Source organism: Lissotriton vulgaris, chromosome 4_1, assembly GCF_964263255.1.
Source record: "Lissotriton vulgaris chromosome 4_1, aLisVul1.2, whole genome shotgun sequence".
Lineage (NCBI taxonomy): Eukaryota > Metazoa > Chordata > Amphibia > Caudata > Salamandridae > Lissotriton > Lissotriton vulgaris.
Genome location: NC_141691.1, coordinates 1,695,065,686 through 1,695,081,232, shown reverse-complemented (window position 1 = coordinate 1,695,081,232; position 15,547 = coordinate 1,695,065,686). Strand labels below are relative to the sequence as shown.

The 15,547-nt window shown below is 40.7% G+C and overlaps 1 protein-coding gene across 1 annotated transcript in view; it reads left to right on the top strand.

Moving 5' to 3' along the window:
• The window catches only part of CALB1 (calbindin 1), a 160,307-nt gene extending 152,796 nt beyond the window's left edge, over positions 1 to 7,511 (top strand). Inside the window, exons 9-11 of the mRNA XM_086965978.1 lie at positions 3,501 to 3,554; positions 5,585 to 5,656; positions 6,018 to 7,511. Coding sequence (XP_086822104.1) covers positions 3,501 to 3,554; positions 5,585 to 5,656; positions 6,018 to 6,131 — 240 coding nt within the window. The 3' untranslated portion in view covers positions 6,132 to 7,511. The remainder of the gene's footprint in view (positions 1 to 3,500; positions 3,555 to 5,584; positions 5,657 to 6,017) is intronic.
• Positions 7,512 to 15,547: the final 8,036 nt, after the last annotated feature.

The window sequence follows — 15,547 nt, the reverse complement described above, 5'->3', positions numbered from 1 at the left end:
GTGTCCGGTCAGGATACAGCCTTTACAAATGTAAGTGAGCCCCGCTTCTCTCTCCCCCAGCCCAGGAAGGCCATTCAGTATGTAGATGAATGCAGATGCAACCCTGTTACACCCAACACTCCTTGTGTTATGGCTATCTGGAAAGTATGCACAAAGTGTAGCTGTCAACAAGGCCCAGAGGTGGATAAGAGTCAGGTTGCAAAGCACATAGAGTCATAAACACAGAAAAATTCCCACTTTCTAAAAATGGCATTTCTACAACACTAATGAAAAACCACCTACACCAATAAGCAGGATTTATTATCACCACAATTCCAAACATGAGTACAAAAAACATAGTTCACAAGGAACTCATTTATCTAAGTCAGTCTAGAATCTGCAACTGAAGTAGTTGCTCAGATTAAATCATATCAAATAGAGGTTTTTATATACAATCAGGACTCCCTATTGAGTCCAAGTGTCATTTGCATTAATATTGTCTTCATACAAACTAATTGAAAAGGCCGTACACTTTTTTTAAGGAGCCCTGATTGTATATAAACACCTCTAGCTATGATTTAATCGGAGCAACTACTTCAGTTGCAGATTCTAGACTGACTTAGATAAATGACTTCCTTGTGAACTATGTTTTTTGTACTAGCGTACTTACCCCGCTTACACGGACGTATGGGTTGCTCTTGTTTTCTAAAATACTATTACAAACATGACAGCCCTACTCTATTCAGATCAGGAATTACCACATAAACATATATAAGGGAATTACCACTGCTAGTCTATGAGAGGAGTAGGCCTCACAGTAGTGAGAAACAAAAATGGGTGTTTGTCACTACCAGGGCATGCCACACAATAAAGGCATATGTTCTACCTTCTACTTACACAGCACCCTGCCCAAAAGGCTACCTAATGCCTACCTTAAGGGTGATCTATATGTAGTGACAGGGGAGTTTAAGGTTTCACAAGTAACTTTAAATGCCCAGTCAATGTGGTAGTAAACTGTGCACACAGGTCCTGTGGTGGCAGGCCTGAGACAGGTTTGAAAGGGTATTTCTGTGGGTAGCACAAGCAGCACTGCAGGCCCATTAGTAGCATTTCATTTACAGGCTCTGGGTATATGGGACTTACAAGTAAATTAAATATGCCAAACAAGTGTAAACCAATCATACCATGGTTAAAGGACAGAGCACATGCACTCTAGCACTAATTAGCAGTGGTAAAGTGCCGAGAGTCCGAAAGCCAATATAAGAAGGGTAAAAAAAAAACAGGAGGAAGTCATAACATTTGGGGCTAACCCTGCAAAAAGGGGCAGGTCCAACACTTTGTTTAAATAATGAAACGGCCTTGAATCCTGTCAGGTCTTTGCTTTAAGGCTCTTCATTTGCACAAACCAAATAGGACATTTCTACAGAGCAAGAGCTCTAAATGCTCTCTGGGTTTGAAATGGGATTACAATAAAGAAACATGGGCTTTCACAGACACACCATCCATCTCCCACATGAATGGGCTAAAAGCCATGTGAGTTTTGGGTTATTGATGTGTATTCCGATAAGCAGTACCTCCTCATCCATCATGTTGTTCTAGTTCATGCGTGATGAAGTATTACTTGATATGCAGACTTTATTCATTTTACCTAAAAATTTAAACAGAGCATCCTTAGGCTTCTAATAACCAGGTAGGACCTCTGTGCAGCTATCTCAAAACATATAGAATGTACTTGTAGGTCACGTTCATCCCTTGGGACATCTTGGCCTGAATAACAGCGATTTAATGTTATCCACAAGAATGATACTCATTTTATCAACCTCAGAAGAATGAAAGATTAAGTGAACCCGCTGGGATCTGAATCTGTGTCCATGAGGTCAAACATAAGTTCCTAGAGTTGATGCATTAGTCCACTGAACCACTAGACCTTGTCTTCCTCTTCCTGTATGACATAAACCAGGATTCTACCCCTACCACTGCCTGAGTATTAAGCTTTTCTTTGAGTATTCAGTGGTTTTCTCTTGCATATGGCTGGAAAGGACATGAACACAATACCTCTCCCTGGCAATAATTGAACGCATGGGTGTTACCTCATTAATTAAATGAACATCAATATTGTCCCAAACCAGAATTATATAAACATAGTTGCCTTTTATTATATCATAGATTTCATCACGTTATTTATAACATTTACAAATGTACTCTCTGTGTTTACATATGGCCCCAAACAGAAGTATATACATGGAGATCATTCATGCCCTAATCGTTCCATACATACCCTCACGCATCAATCAAACCATACACAACAAAAGTATGTCAAACTAAAATACATAAAACATGACAATGTTCACAGAAAATACAAATTATACAAACACCAAAGACAATAACAGAAGAAAAAGCGCTGTCACGCGTTTCGGAGTAGCAAAAGGGTCCAAATTTCCTTCGTCAAGGCGCAGTAGATGCAATATTTTCCAGATACGGTTTTCCTCAGTAGAAATTTGAATATAATATGAGATACCACCAAACGGGGCTCAAACTCAATATCAGTCAATGGGGTACGAATGGTTTTCCTAACGTGGAGGTTCGTGGGCTGAAACAGTAGAGGTCCTTAAGGTTAATGGAGTCAGGCAGACCGACTGAAATAATGCGTGACGTCTGACGAAGGAAATTTGGACCCTTGTCCTACTCCGAAACGCGCGTTGGCGCTTTTTCTTCTGTTATTGTCTTTGGTGTTTGTATCATTTGTATTTTCTGTGAACATTGTGATGTTTTATGTATTTTAATTTGACATACTTTTGTTGTGTATGGTTTGATTGATGCGTGAGGGTATGTGTGGAATTATTAGGACATGAATAATCTCGGGCCTTATGTAAATATTTAGGATGTATAGAGAGTAAATTTGTAAATGTTATAAATAGCGTGATGAAACCTATGATATAATAAAAGGAAACTATGTTTATATAATTCTGGTTTGGGACAATATTGATGTTCATTTAATGAATGAGGTAACACCCATGTGTTAAATTATTGCCAGGGAGAGGTATTGTGTTCATGTTCTTGCTGTTTCCCTGCCTCCTCTCCCGGCATTCTAGTATTCCAGGACCCTCTTTTGTTAATTTAATATGGGTGGAAAGGAACTTAGGACTGTGATGACAAAGACCAGGACTCAGAGTAGTGAAGATAACCATTAAGTAATTGGGCGTTAATAAGACCTATGCTGCTTTTGAGTTTATTGTTTTACTGTTGTCCTATTACCTGCATATTCACATAAATCCATTGGCACAAGCTTCAGTTCAAGGTGTTTTTTTTTTCCAGAGCTCCAAAATATTTATTTGCTTTTAGAATACACACCATCTAGTAACTCTCCTGCACTTTCTTTGAGGATCTTTTTGATTGGTAGTCTGTAAAAAACAAAAATTCAAAACAACAAATGTCATGCCACTACATTTGACCGATTGACAGTTCAAGAAAGTATGTAATAGTGCTTTTCTAACACCACTTCTATATGTGTTTTTCTGCAGGGAGTCAAAATGTGTGGGAAAGAATTTAATAAAGCTTTTGAGCTATATGACCAGGTAAGTGCATTTGGAATTTCTTCAGTCTTATAGAATCTTGTTTCTTAGTTGGAATTTAGCCTTTTTAAACTTACAAATTACTGGTTAACCTGAAGTGGCAGGAACATGAATGCATAAAATTCAGGAAAATATTAGATGGTTATCAAAGAGAATGTCAGATGTACTTGAAAACATCACAAGGGCCTCGATTGTGTGCCATATTACAAGTGGCCCTTTAATTTGTATGGACTCGGTAAAAGGAGTTATCAATCCCATCATAATTATGAGATCCTCCGAAATACTGCAGATATGCTGTGTTTCACCAGGAGAGTGGCTGTGTGAAGCAGCCAAATTCTCCAGGCGAAACGCCGGGGAAAAGAAGCAACTACCAGGAGAATTGGATTAATTTGCCCTGCTATTTCCAAGATTCTCAATAGAATTTCATGGTCTCACATGCAATCATCGTAAACCCCAAACCTCTCTGAAGTTTGTAGTTCTCTTAGTATTGATTCATTTGGGGGACAGAGTTAATGCACCAGGGCACTCGAGAACTGTTTCCATAAGACTGATATCAGCCCTCACAGCCAACAAGGATCCCACTCTAAACCTTCTGGCATTGAGCCAGAGATAAGGACATGTCTAAATCTTGGTTTTCACTGACATTTTTAATCCCCAGAGAAATACAGAAATTGGTGGTGATTTTTAGGAGTTACAGCAGTAATGACGGCCATATCACCAAGAGGCATTTCCTGCCAGAGGACATATGCAGTAACGACTAGAACAAATCTCTCCCTGCCGGTTGGTACCCACAATTTCCGAACTTTTTAAAAATAACATCGATTTTGGGAGTGATGACAACGGACCAGCCCTTTACACATTTTTTTCTGATTAGATTATACATCATGGCCTTTGTCATTTTAATCGTGGGATGCGAAGGAAAGTCCATAGATGGCTGTCTGTCTGCAAAAGTGATTCTGTCAAGCAGCCCCATAAATGGCATGGGCAGGAAATTGCCTCCCACCCCACAGCAAAGTCAATTACTAAACGTGGCACATGTTCCTTTGACATCTCCATAGTTGACGGTATCTGAAATTGCAAGAAAGGAAACATAATGTGGGCATAAGAGAAGTGGAGGATGGCAGCAGAGCAGTGAGCGCAGAAAAGCCGAAGATTTCAATTTTAAAGGAGATTCTGAGAAGCAAGCAAAAAGTTTAGAGCTGAATAATAGGTCACGTGTCAAAAAGCTGGATGGGTACCACCAGCCGTGAAAAAGAAGGGGTGGAAAAGAAAATCTGCCATTGATCACATACAAACAGGATTGGAAGCCAAGACGGGTTCTTAGTGATATGCTCAGGACACGCATCCTACATGAAAGGTCTGCCTGTTCTAAAGTACCTGATTTGACAATTACTGCACACCATCCTTAGTCACAGAAGTATTATTGCTTCCATCCTTACAAATTTCCTGTTTTGTTCCATACAACTTCCATTTCTATTAAATAGAACATCACTCCAGCCCTGATTTAGAAGTCAGCACTTCGCCTAGTGGGGATAGCTCACTGTGACTATGTTACTGCAGTTTTGAGGTGTAGTTTTGCCGCTGCATTGAGGCAATTCTGCACACAAAGGTGTAATAAGGTGCATGTGTTACTGCATTTGCGTGTACACAATTAAGTACAACATTTTGTTTGTAGTAGGAGTAGGGCACGGTCTTCGGATTCTGTAATGCGGTATTACCACAGTTAAGGGAAATATTGCACACAAAGCGGCTGCATGTTGACATCTGCCCCATTAAACGAGGGGAGACACAATGTTGATGTGGCAGTAAGTAGAAAAAGTAGGGCACGTCACACACCCGACGCACACTCCACTGTGTCTCTTCAGCATTGGGGGACATGGTAAAGGTTCTCTGTTGAAGAAGTGCAAATGATTGTATTGATAAATTCCATATGAGCTTTACTGAAACTCAGCAGAAGACCATGTGAGCACTAAAAGACATAAAGCTCTACGTAGGCTTCTAACCTCCCCTCTCTGTCTCTCTCCGTTGTTCAGGATGGCAGTGGATACATTGATGAAAACGAGCTGGACGCCCTGCTGAAAGATCTGTGCGAGAAGAACAAAAAGGTAATGCATGAGGGTATTTTTGGAGAGGCATTTGGAGCCTAAATGAGATTTAAAGCACCTAACCCTTTTATACAAGGAGCTAAAGATAGAGCAGCCGGTACTAATTCCTGAAGTGCACTAAGACGTCTTAGCAGGAGTTATGTGGATGTAATTCTCTAATTGCATTAATTGGCGACATAACACCAGGGATGCTCGGAAGCACTAAGACAGTGACACAGAATAATACAAAAATGGCAAATATGTACGAGTGGTGATATGTTTGCAATTTCAGGGGACTTTTACTGTTAACTAGCTTCTTTTATATATGGCAAAGTACACACTGATTTGTATAATTTAAATGGATTATCTGTTCTGTAAATAGGATTTAGACAGCAACAGCATCCCTATATACAAGAAGAGCATCATGGCCCTGTCCGACGAAGGGAAGCTGTACAGAACAGAGCTGGCCCTGGTCCTCTGCGCCGAGGAAGACTAGAGACGCGCACTCACGCCCGCCAACAGAAGACCCAACGTAGCTACACATCAACTGTGCACTATGAGGAGTGGGCTGTGCTTTCTTTTTATATCTGTAAATTTGATTGCAAATAGAGATACATAGCCAGGGTGTGCGGAAAATTCTTTTGGGTTTGTTTCTATACTGTTTGTAATGTACAGTTTTTGTAACAATGAGGAGAAAACAAAAGAATGTCTGCACATAGGCCACTCTGTATATTCAATAAAGAAACTTTACTTTTTTTGCTTTCTTAAACACAATAGCGACATTGTTAATCTAGTACATGTCACATGAGCTGCACCAGTCCCAGGTATGGTCTCCCAGGGTTGTATCTGAAATGGTCAAGGTACGCAAGAAGTTCACAGCCACCCTCTACCCTACAGTTCACTAGTGGAACATGAACACAACACTGTGAGTTAGTCTTCCTATTGTTCAACAAGTTAACTATGTTTTTGGCGTTTAGGTTACATAGTTAGGTAACTTCACACTGGTGCATTTAAAGAGCTATGCATCCCAAATGGTTTTACATTACCATGTAGTGGCTCCACCTACAAAGGATAGGACACTCCTTAAGATACCACAGAGAGGATTTGTGAAATCCATAGGTTTAAATCTCGAGCCTTGCAATGTGGGAATGCTTCACAAGGGAGTGGCTGCACGCGGGTCGCTTCTAGCTTCCATTTTGTGACCATTCAAGCATCTTACCACCTCAGTGTCAAACACTGACAGGCGGGACACAGATTGCCCCAGTATCACCAATGAAAGCCACTCTGCCTGGGGTGGGGCTAACCCTTTGGAAAGTGCATTCTGAGTCTCACGACAACCCTTTGCTCCACACTTGCAGGTGTTTCTTGCATTAGGTTTGTGGGATCACTGTTCTTTGGGTGTGTTACATTTTGGCACTAGTGTAAGAAGTAAATATCTGTTTCAGCTTTAGAAAACATACATAAATGGCATAAATCAGCTGCCTGGTGTCTGCATCCAGTGTGATATCTGCGACCACTGAGGACTTCACCTTTCTGGCATCTACATATGATGTGATGAGTGCCTTTTGCCAGTATTTTTTCCAGAGTTACACAGACACCTAAGCTCATTCTGTGACTTTACCCACTGATAAAAGACGGTCAGGTCAGGTGGGCAAGTTACACTAATGAGGTGGCTACCATTCAGCACCCTGTATACATGCATCGTGATAACCGCTCTAACAGAGTGCGTCAACTTTATACAGCCCATGCCTTCCTTTCCCATGTTACTGCTGTTTTCTCACCATCCGCTATGTAGCCAGCAGTTCTGCTGTCTAGTTTATATACTTCCGATATTTCATTGTGATGAAAGCAATAAACATGTTATCCAAAAAACAGACTCATATATGTAAATTTGCGTGTTTGTGGTGTAACAGATTCGAACCTGCATGCTGCGTCTTCATTCTTACAGCAGATAAAGCCTTGCATAATGAGGAACAGGAGACCAGGGGCCGGATCAATTAAAGCGAGCTTTGACAGAGCTGCTCTAAGGCAGGGTTTCTGGCACAGGTTTGGGCTGACTGGTGTCTTAAGAGAAGAGAGAGGCAGTGGTATGTGGCTCACCGAGAGAGTAGTAAATGGATGTCTGTCATTGAAACTTTAAAGGAATGTGCTGTGTTTTACACAAAACATATTACAACACAAAATAAACATAGCTGATCACAACAACACCACAACACAATGACAGTATTAACCTCATAAGTGCTGCGCCTAGTCCAACGGTCGACGGCAGCACTACCTCGGGAGTGCTGCCGTCGGCCGTTGGACGTTCGAACCTCACCTGCGCAATGGAACGTTCAGCACTGGAGCTGGACGTTCCATAGCTGCTAAGGTGTTAAACAGTAACAGCACCAGGCAGTAATCTGACACAAAAGGTAAACTGCGCAAAAAATAACAGAACTTCACCAAAAGAACAAAATGGTACACAATAGTACAATGCAACAACACACCTCAACGACAGACTCGCTTTTTTAAGTTTAGAAAGCTTTATTGAAGTAAATAAGCAATGTAAACACCAATACAGAAAATATAAAAACATAGTAATTGGGTTAAAATGAGAGTAATAAAAGGTGCCAATGAAAAAAATGTCCCAGAAGGGACTTAAAAACATTACTAAGGGAAAAAGCTTTTAAAGATTTTGTTACGGGGGAAGAGAATGAGACAAGAAGAATAAAGGGAGAAGAGGAGAGAAAGAGAAGAAAAGGAAGGGGAAAGAGAAAAAGAAGAAGAGAGGAAGAGATGGGAATAGCCTAACAAAATAGCTCATACATTTGAATAAAAATACAATATGATAAAAAAAACATTAGGAAGATAAATAAAAGAGAAGAAGGTGCATCACACGGCAAGAAAACTTCAAACAGGTTTAGAAACAAAATCAGTTAACGGCATCCATATTAAGTCCCTTTTGATTAATAAAGTAGTCGTGGTAGCCAAGGCACAATCAAGTCTATGATGGTGACAGAGCAAGTTCCACCAAGCAATGTAAGAGATTTTAGAAGCATCTTTCCAATTGGTGGTGATGACTTGAAAGGCAATTGCCAAAGCAAGGTCTATACATTTACGAAAATTACAATGAACATCCCAGATAGATGAAGAGCCACCTAAGAAAATGTGTACAATTTCAAAAGGAAAAGTAGCATTAAGGATTTTGTTCAATTGCGACCAAACTTTCAACCAAAAAGAGTGAACAAGAGGACAATGAAAAAACATATGCATAAGGTCAGCAATATTATGAGAACAGGACCAACAAATTGGAGTCTCAAGTAATTTAAATCTGCATAGGTCATGAGGTGTAAAAAAGATTCTATTATAGAAAAAGTAACATGTCTGTGTAGTACTAGCGAAACGGGATACAATATGTATTTTAGACCAAATAGCGTCCCATACCTGAAATGAAAATTCCTGAGCTACGTCCCGTTCCCAGAGTAATTCCAATTTACTTTTGGTTCTCGTAACGTTGGAAAAAAAGAGTGTCTTATAAATGAAAGCTGCTTTGAGGGGAAGTGAAAAGTTTGGTAAAGAAAGATAAGTAGGGGGAGATGTAGGTAATGAGGATTGCTGAGAGATGAAATCAGTGAGCGGAATATTGAGGGGAATGTGCATTAGAGATATGGAAAGTATCACAGAGCTGAGGGAAAGTAAGAAGTGTATTGTCTTTAAATTTGTGATTGTAATTCATAATACCTTTATCAATCCATTCCTTCTAGAATAGCGCTTTGTTATTGAGTCTAAGGGATTTATTATACCAAATAGGAGTAAGGGAGTGTAATTCAGCTTGCGATAAGAAAGAGCGGAAAAGAGATAAAGAAAGTGCCTTAGAATGTTTGAGAGTAGGGGCAAGAAAACGTGTCGGCGGATGAGAGAGACGAGTGGCATTAAGGAAAGAGAAGGGAGCAATTTGCTCAAGTTTCAATGAGCTCCAAGCAGTTATGGGGAGAGAAATTGAATCATCAAAAAAATACCAAATCTGTTTAAGAGTGAAAGCGGAGTGAAAACAGGATATATTGGGGAAATTTACACCTCCCAAGCTCTTGGGCTGTTGTAGGCGAGAGAGAGATAAGCGAGCCTTACGATTATTCCATAAGAATTTGGTTAGCAAACGGTTTATAGATTCAAAGAAATAAAGTGGAAGAGAGATAGGGAGCATTGAACGACAGAAATTAACAATAGGAAGTAGCATCATTTTAACTGTTGCGAGACGACCCCACCAAGATAAAAAGAGGGGAGACCAACCATTAATAAGGGAAGTAAGTTTATGAAGAACATCTTTATGATTAAGTCTGATGGTTTCCCTGATGGTGTTAGCGTAAAGAATACCAAGACATTTAATGTGAGTAGGGGTCCATTCAAAACCAGAGCCATGAAAATGATGAGAAAGATTAAATTTGTTAAGAGGTAGAACTTCAGATTTATCGACATTCAATTTATAACCTGAGACTAGGGAATAGGCCTGTAACATGGAAAAAAGAGCAGGTAAAGAAGTGGATGGATTGGAGACATATAGCATAATATCGTCTGCGTAAGCTGTATATTTGATCTCAACATTCTTATAAAGAAAACCTGTGTAGGAAGAGGATCGACGAATTGTTTCTAAAAAAGGTTCTAAAGCAAGGACAAATAAAAGGGGTGAAAGAGGACAACCTTGCCGGGTGCCTCTATGAAGAGAAAAGTAATTGGATTGAGCGCCATTGACCCAAATGGAAGTAGAGGGGGCAGAATAAAGTAAATGAATGTAACGGATGATTTGAGGACTAAAGCCGTGCCATCTTAAAGCTCCGAACATAAAATCCCAGTTAACACGATCAAAAGCCTTCTCGGCATCTAATGTAATGGCCGCGATAGGGGTTTTCATTTTAGAAGCGAGATTAATGATGTTAAGAAGAGTTCTTGAATTGTCCGTAATGGAGCGTCCTTTAACAAAGCCAGACTGATAAATGTTAGTGAGATCAGGGATGAGTTGATTGATTCGCAAGGCTAAGACTTTTGCATACATTTTACAATCAGTATTTATAAGGGAGATAGGCCGATAGTTTTTACATAAAGTGGGGTCTTTGTCTTTTTTAGGAAGGAGACAGAGCATGGCCTGAGTAAATGAGCCTTGTGATTCGCCTTTAGCAAGAAAGGAACTAATTAAGGAAAGTAGGTGTGGTATGAGAATAGATTTAAAATGCAAATAGAAACGCACAGTAAAACCGTCTGGACCAGGCGTTTTATCCTTGGGTAAAAGAGTAATGGCCTTAAGAATTTCCGTATCAGATATAGGGGCATCTAAAGAGGAGAAATCTACAGCATCTGAAGAGGATTTAGGTATGGATTGGAAAAAGGAGTCAATCTGTGTTGGAGACGGAGTGGATTCCGGAGTATAAAGATTAGAATAATAATCAACAAAACAATCAAGAATTTTAGCATCCGAAGAATGAGAGACACCTTGAGAATCCTTGATGGAAATAATATTGGTCTTCTGCTTTTTAATTTTAAGATAATTGGCAAGCGCTTTCCCCGCCTTATTGCGGCCGCCATACATTTTTGCATTAAATTTAAGAAGATTATTAGATGCGGAGTCCCATGAGTGTTTATTAAACTGCTTTTTGGCTTGAAAGAGAAGACAGCATATCAGGGGAATTAGTAGTGAAATATAAGTGCTCCAAATGTTTGATTTGTTTAAGAATGTGGGTAGATTGGGTAATGGCTTTCTTCTTCTTACGAGACACAAAATCAATAATGCAACCTCTAGCAGCGGCTTTAAAAGCGTCCCATACAAAGTAAAAGTCAGAAACGGAGTGAAGATTAGTGTGGAAAAACTCTGTCATGAACGAAGTAAGATGCTCTACAAATAAAGGGTCTAAAAGGAGAGAATTATTGAATCGCCAGCGTTTGGAAGTGGAAGTAGGAGAGGGAAAGTCCATATCCAGAATAATAGGAGCATGATCGGAGATAAGGATATATAGAACCAATTTCTGAATTAGTCATGAACTGAACTGCATGTTGAGTGAGAAATATGTAGTCAATACGGGAGTGTGAGGCATGAACTGGGGAGAAAAAGGAGAATTCGAGAGAGTCAGGGTGAGATATTCTCCAGGAGTCAATAAGGCCTCTGGATGTGATTGCCTTATAAAAAGACTTTTGCATTTTAGTGGGAATGTACCTAGTTTTGGATTTCCTGTCTAAAAAGGGGTCATGAGCTGATTACAATCCCCCCCCAAGATGAGGTCTTCAGAGGTATGCGAGGAAAGAAGGGAGGAGAAATCATTCCAAAATGCATTATCGACACCAGTCGGACCATAGACATTGCAAAAGGAAAGTTTAATATTGTTAACCATGCATTCTAAAAACAATCATCTACCATCAGAATCCTAAGATTCATGCAATACTTGAACATTTAACGATTTTTGAAACAAGAGAATAACACCATTTTTGTGATGAACCGCTGGGGAACAGAAACAGAAAGCTGCTCCAACCCATTGCTTACGCAATGAGGATAAGCAGACACTGCCTTAGCCAAGCTGAATGAATCTATCAAAAAAACCATCGACACCATTGCTCCTCTAAAAAGACATAAACAACATCCAGGGTCAAAACAAGAAAAATGGTATTCAAAAGAGTTGAGAGCAGAGAAACAAAAATGTAGACGTATTGAGAAAGCCTGGAGGAAAACAAAAACTGAAAACAATCGACTGATCTTCCTAAAGGCCCAATCAGAATACTACAAAAATATTAAGTCAGCGAGGAAACTACAATTGACACAACAAATAGCAGAAGCAGGTAACAGCCCTAAAGAACTCTTTAATATCCTGCAAAACTTTATAAAACCTACGGCTTGTGAAAGTTCAGATGACTTCTCACAGGATCTGTGCGACAAAGTCTCGCTGTTTTTCGAGGATAAAATCAACACCATCTATGAAAAAATATTAGCCGCCAACAATTCCAGCAAAAATCAAACTAAAATCTGCCCCACCACAACCACCGTGTCAGACAATAAACCTTCCTTGACGTCTTTCCCCTCCATCACTCATACAGAACTTCTTACTCTCTGTAACCATATAAAAACAGGATCCCCCAATGACCTTGTACCAGCCAAAATGGTTGGTCCTTTGATCCCTTTATTAGGTCCCCATATACTCGAAATGATAAACATCTCCCTTAGAACAGGCCAGATCCCGGCAGATTGGAAAAAGGCAGTGGTGAACCCGATAAGAAAGAAGGCATCATCTCCCTGGACAGACCTATCCAACCTTCGTCCCATCTCTCTCCTACCTTACCTGGGCAAGATCACCGAGAAGCACGTGAACACCTATCTCTCTCAACATCTTGAAGCGACGGAAGGCCTGGACCACTCTCAATCTGGGTTCAGGCCGAACCACAGCACAGAATCAGCACTTCAAACAGTGACCAATAACATCAAAATGGCACTGGATGATGGTTGCTCTATGATTCTGGTGCTGTTGGACCTTTCCGCCGCTTTTGATACGGTGTCTCACAAGGTGCTTCTCCATCGCCTAAAGGAGGTGGGAATAGAGGGAGAGGCTTTGGCATGGTTGGAGAGTTTCCTGTCCGGGCGCTCCCAAGAGGTTAGGCTAGGCTCCCACAAATCCACCCACAGGGAGCTCAATAAGGGGGTGCCGCAGGGCTCTTGTCTGAGCCCCACACTTTTCAACATATATGTGGCCCCCCTTGCCAGCCTAGCAAGATCTTTCGGGTTCACCCCTGTATCGTACGCTGACGACACCCTACTTCTTTTTCCCTTTAAAACTCTCACACCTGCAATAAAAAAATCTTTTGCAGATGGCATGAGAGCCATTGCAGACTGGATGTCATCAAACTGTCTGCAGTGCAATGTCGGGAAAACCGAAGTTATGTTGTTCGGTCAAGCGATGACACACTGGTCATCAGACTGGTGGCCTCTGGAGCTAGGTCCTGTTCCTACCCCCAAAAGTAAGGTCAAGAACTTGGGAGTATTATTTGACCAACAACTTACTTTCAAGGACCACGTCAATCAAGTAGCCGGCACCTGTTTTCGGGCGATAGGGATGCTAAGACGTGTCTTTCCCTATCTCCCGGATCACCACAGAAAAACCCTGGTGCAGGCTCTTGTTATCAGTAGGGTCGACTATTGCAATGGATTGCTCCACGGAGCCAATGAGGAGCAATTCAAGAAATTGCAGGGCATTCAAAATACTGCCGCAAGGATCGTCATGAATGCTCCTCCTAGGACACCATCCTGCCCCCTACTGTCTCAGCTTCATTGGCTTCCTGTGAAGAAGCGAGTTCAGTTCAAGATTCTGTGTATTATACACAAGAGCCGAATGGGGATGGGCCCTAAGTATTTCATAGACATCTTTCAGCCCTACATCCCTGGACGCTCTTTGCGCTCCAGCAACCAGCAATTACTCAAAATACCCAGAATTAAGAAAACCAGACAAGGTGGCCGTGCACTGGCCCACACCGGACCTACCCTATGGAACTCACTGCCGCCCGAACTGAGGTCAATCACCAACCACATGATGTTTAGAAAAAACTTAAAAACTTATCTGTTTCCCAGCTATTAATTGTCATTCTATCTCTGGACACATTTTTCACTCTCAATCCCATCTGCAGTCATAGCGCGGAGATACCCCTTCGGGGGTCTAGTCTGGCGCTCTATAAGCATATAAAATAAAATAAATAAATAAATAAAATAAGTCCTGCAAAGTTAAATGCGTTTCTTGCAAAAGAGCAATCTGACATTTCAATCTCGCTAGGTGAGAGAGGACATGTTGTTTTTTAATCGGATTGCGAAGTCCTTTAACATTCCAGGAAATTATTCTGAGACCTTTCATTCAACCAAAATAGAAAGAATAGAGAGAAATATGAGAGAAAACTGATGAAAAATAGAGAAAGAAGATAGAAAGAGCAGAAAATAAAAAAGAGATGCATGAAAAGCCAAAGTGAGTAAGTATAAAAAAGAGAAGGAGAGAACATTCCAACGAAGAAAAGCACCAAAAAAGTGGTAAGAAAAGTGAGCAATGCGAGGGTACAAAAAAGGCCAAAAGAGAAAAGAGGATGAAAAGGAAGGCAAAAGAGGAGAAAAAGGAAAGAGGAAAGAGGAATGGGAGACAGAAACTCCCATAAGGTAAGATGAAAAAAAACAGGATGGCAAAAAACCGAGGGTTTTAGCCTTACACATCAGGAGCAAAACAGACAATGAAGTGAGAGCGGGAGCAACAGGGAAAGACGGCCCCACTACAGAAAGAGAAGTCAAAGGCAAAGCCTCATAAAAAAAAGTACATAAGAGGAAAAAGAAAAAAGAAAACGAATAGAAGGAGACTAGGCCTGACAATGTAATACAAATGAAGGAGACTTACCAGAGAACCATGAGGAAAGACGGCGTGGTGGGGTGTGACAGAAAAATCGTACAATGAGACAACACAATGGAGGAGGAATAGGATCAAACACTTGAAATGTATTTCTAAAAAACAAAGGAAGAAAACAACACATATCAGAACATGAAAAGGTGCAGCAACAATTTACAAAACAAAAGGATAGAGACAATTAAACATTAAGAGCCACTGTGTTCCATGGTATCCTCCTTATGAGTATGGATGAACTTCCGCAGATCTGCTGGATCATCGAAGCTAAAAGACCTTTCTTTGTATGTGACCTTGAAGAAGCACGGATGGATAAGCCCATATCTGGCATTCATGGCACGAAGCGTGGGTCTCAAGTCCAAAAATTCCTTACGACGAGCAGCAGTCAACTTCGATACACCCTGAGGGAAGAATAACTTATGACCAGACCACACTAGCTGCTTATGCTGCTTGGCCGAATGAAGAATAGTCATTAAGTCAGAGTAGAGGAGAAAGTATGCAATAATGCCCCTGGGTTTTGAGGAAGCAGAAG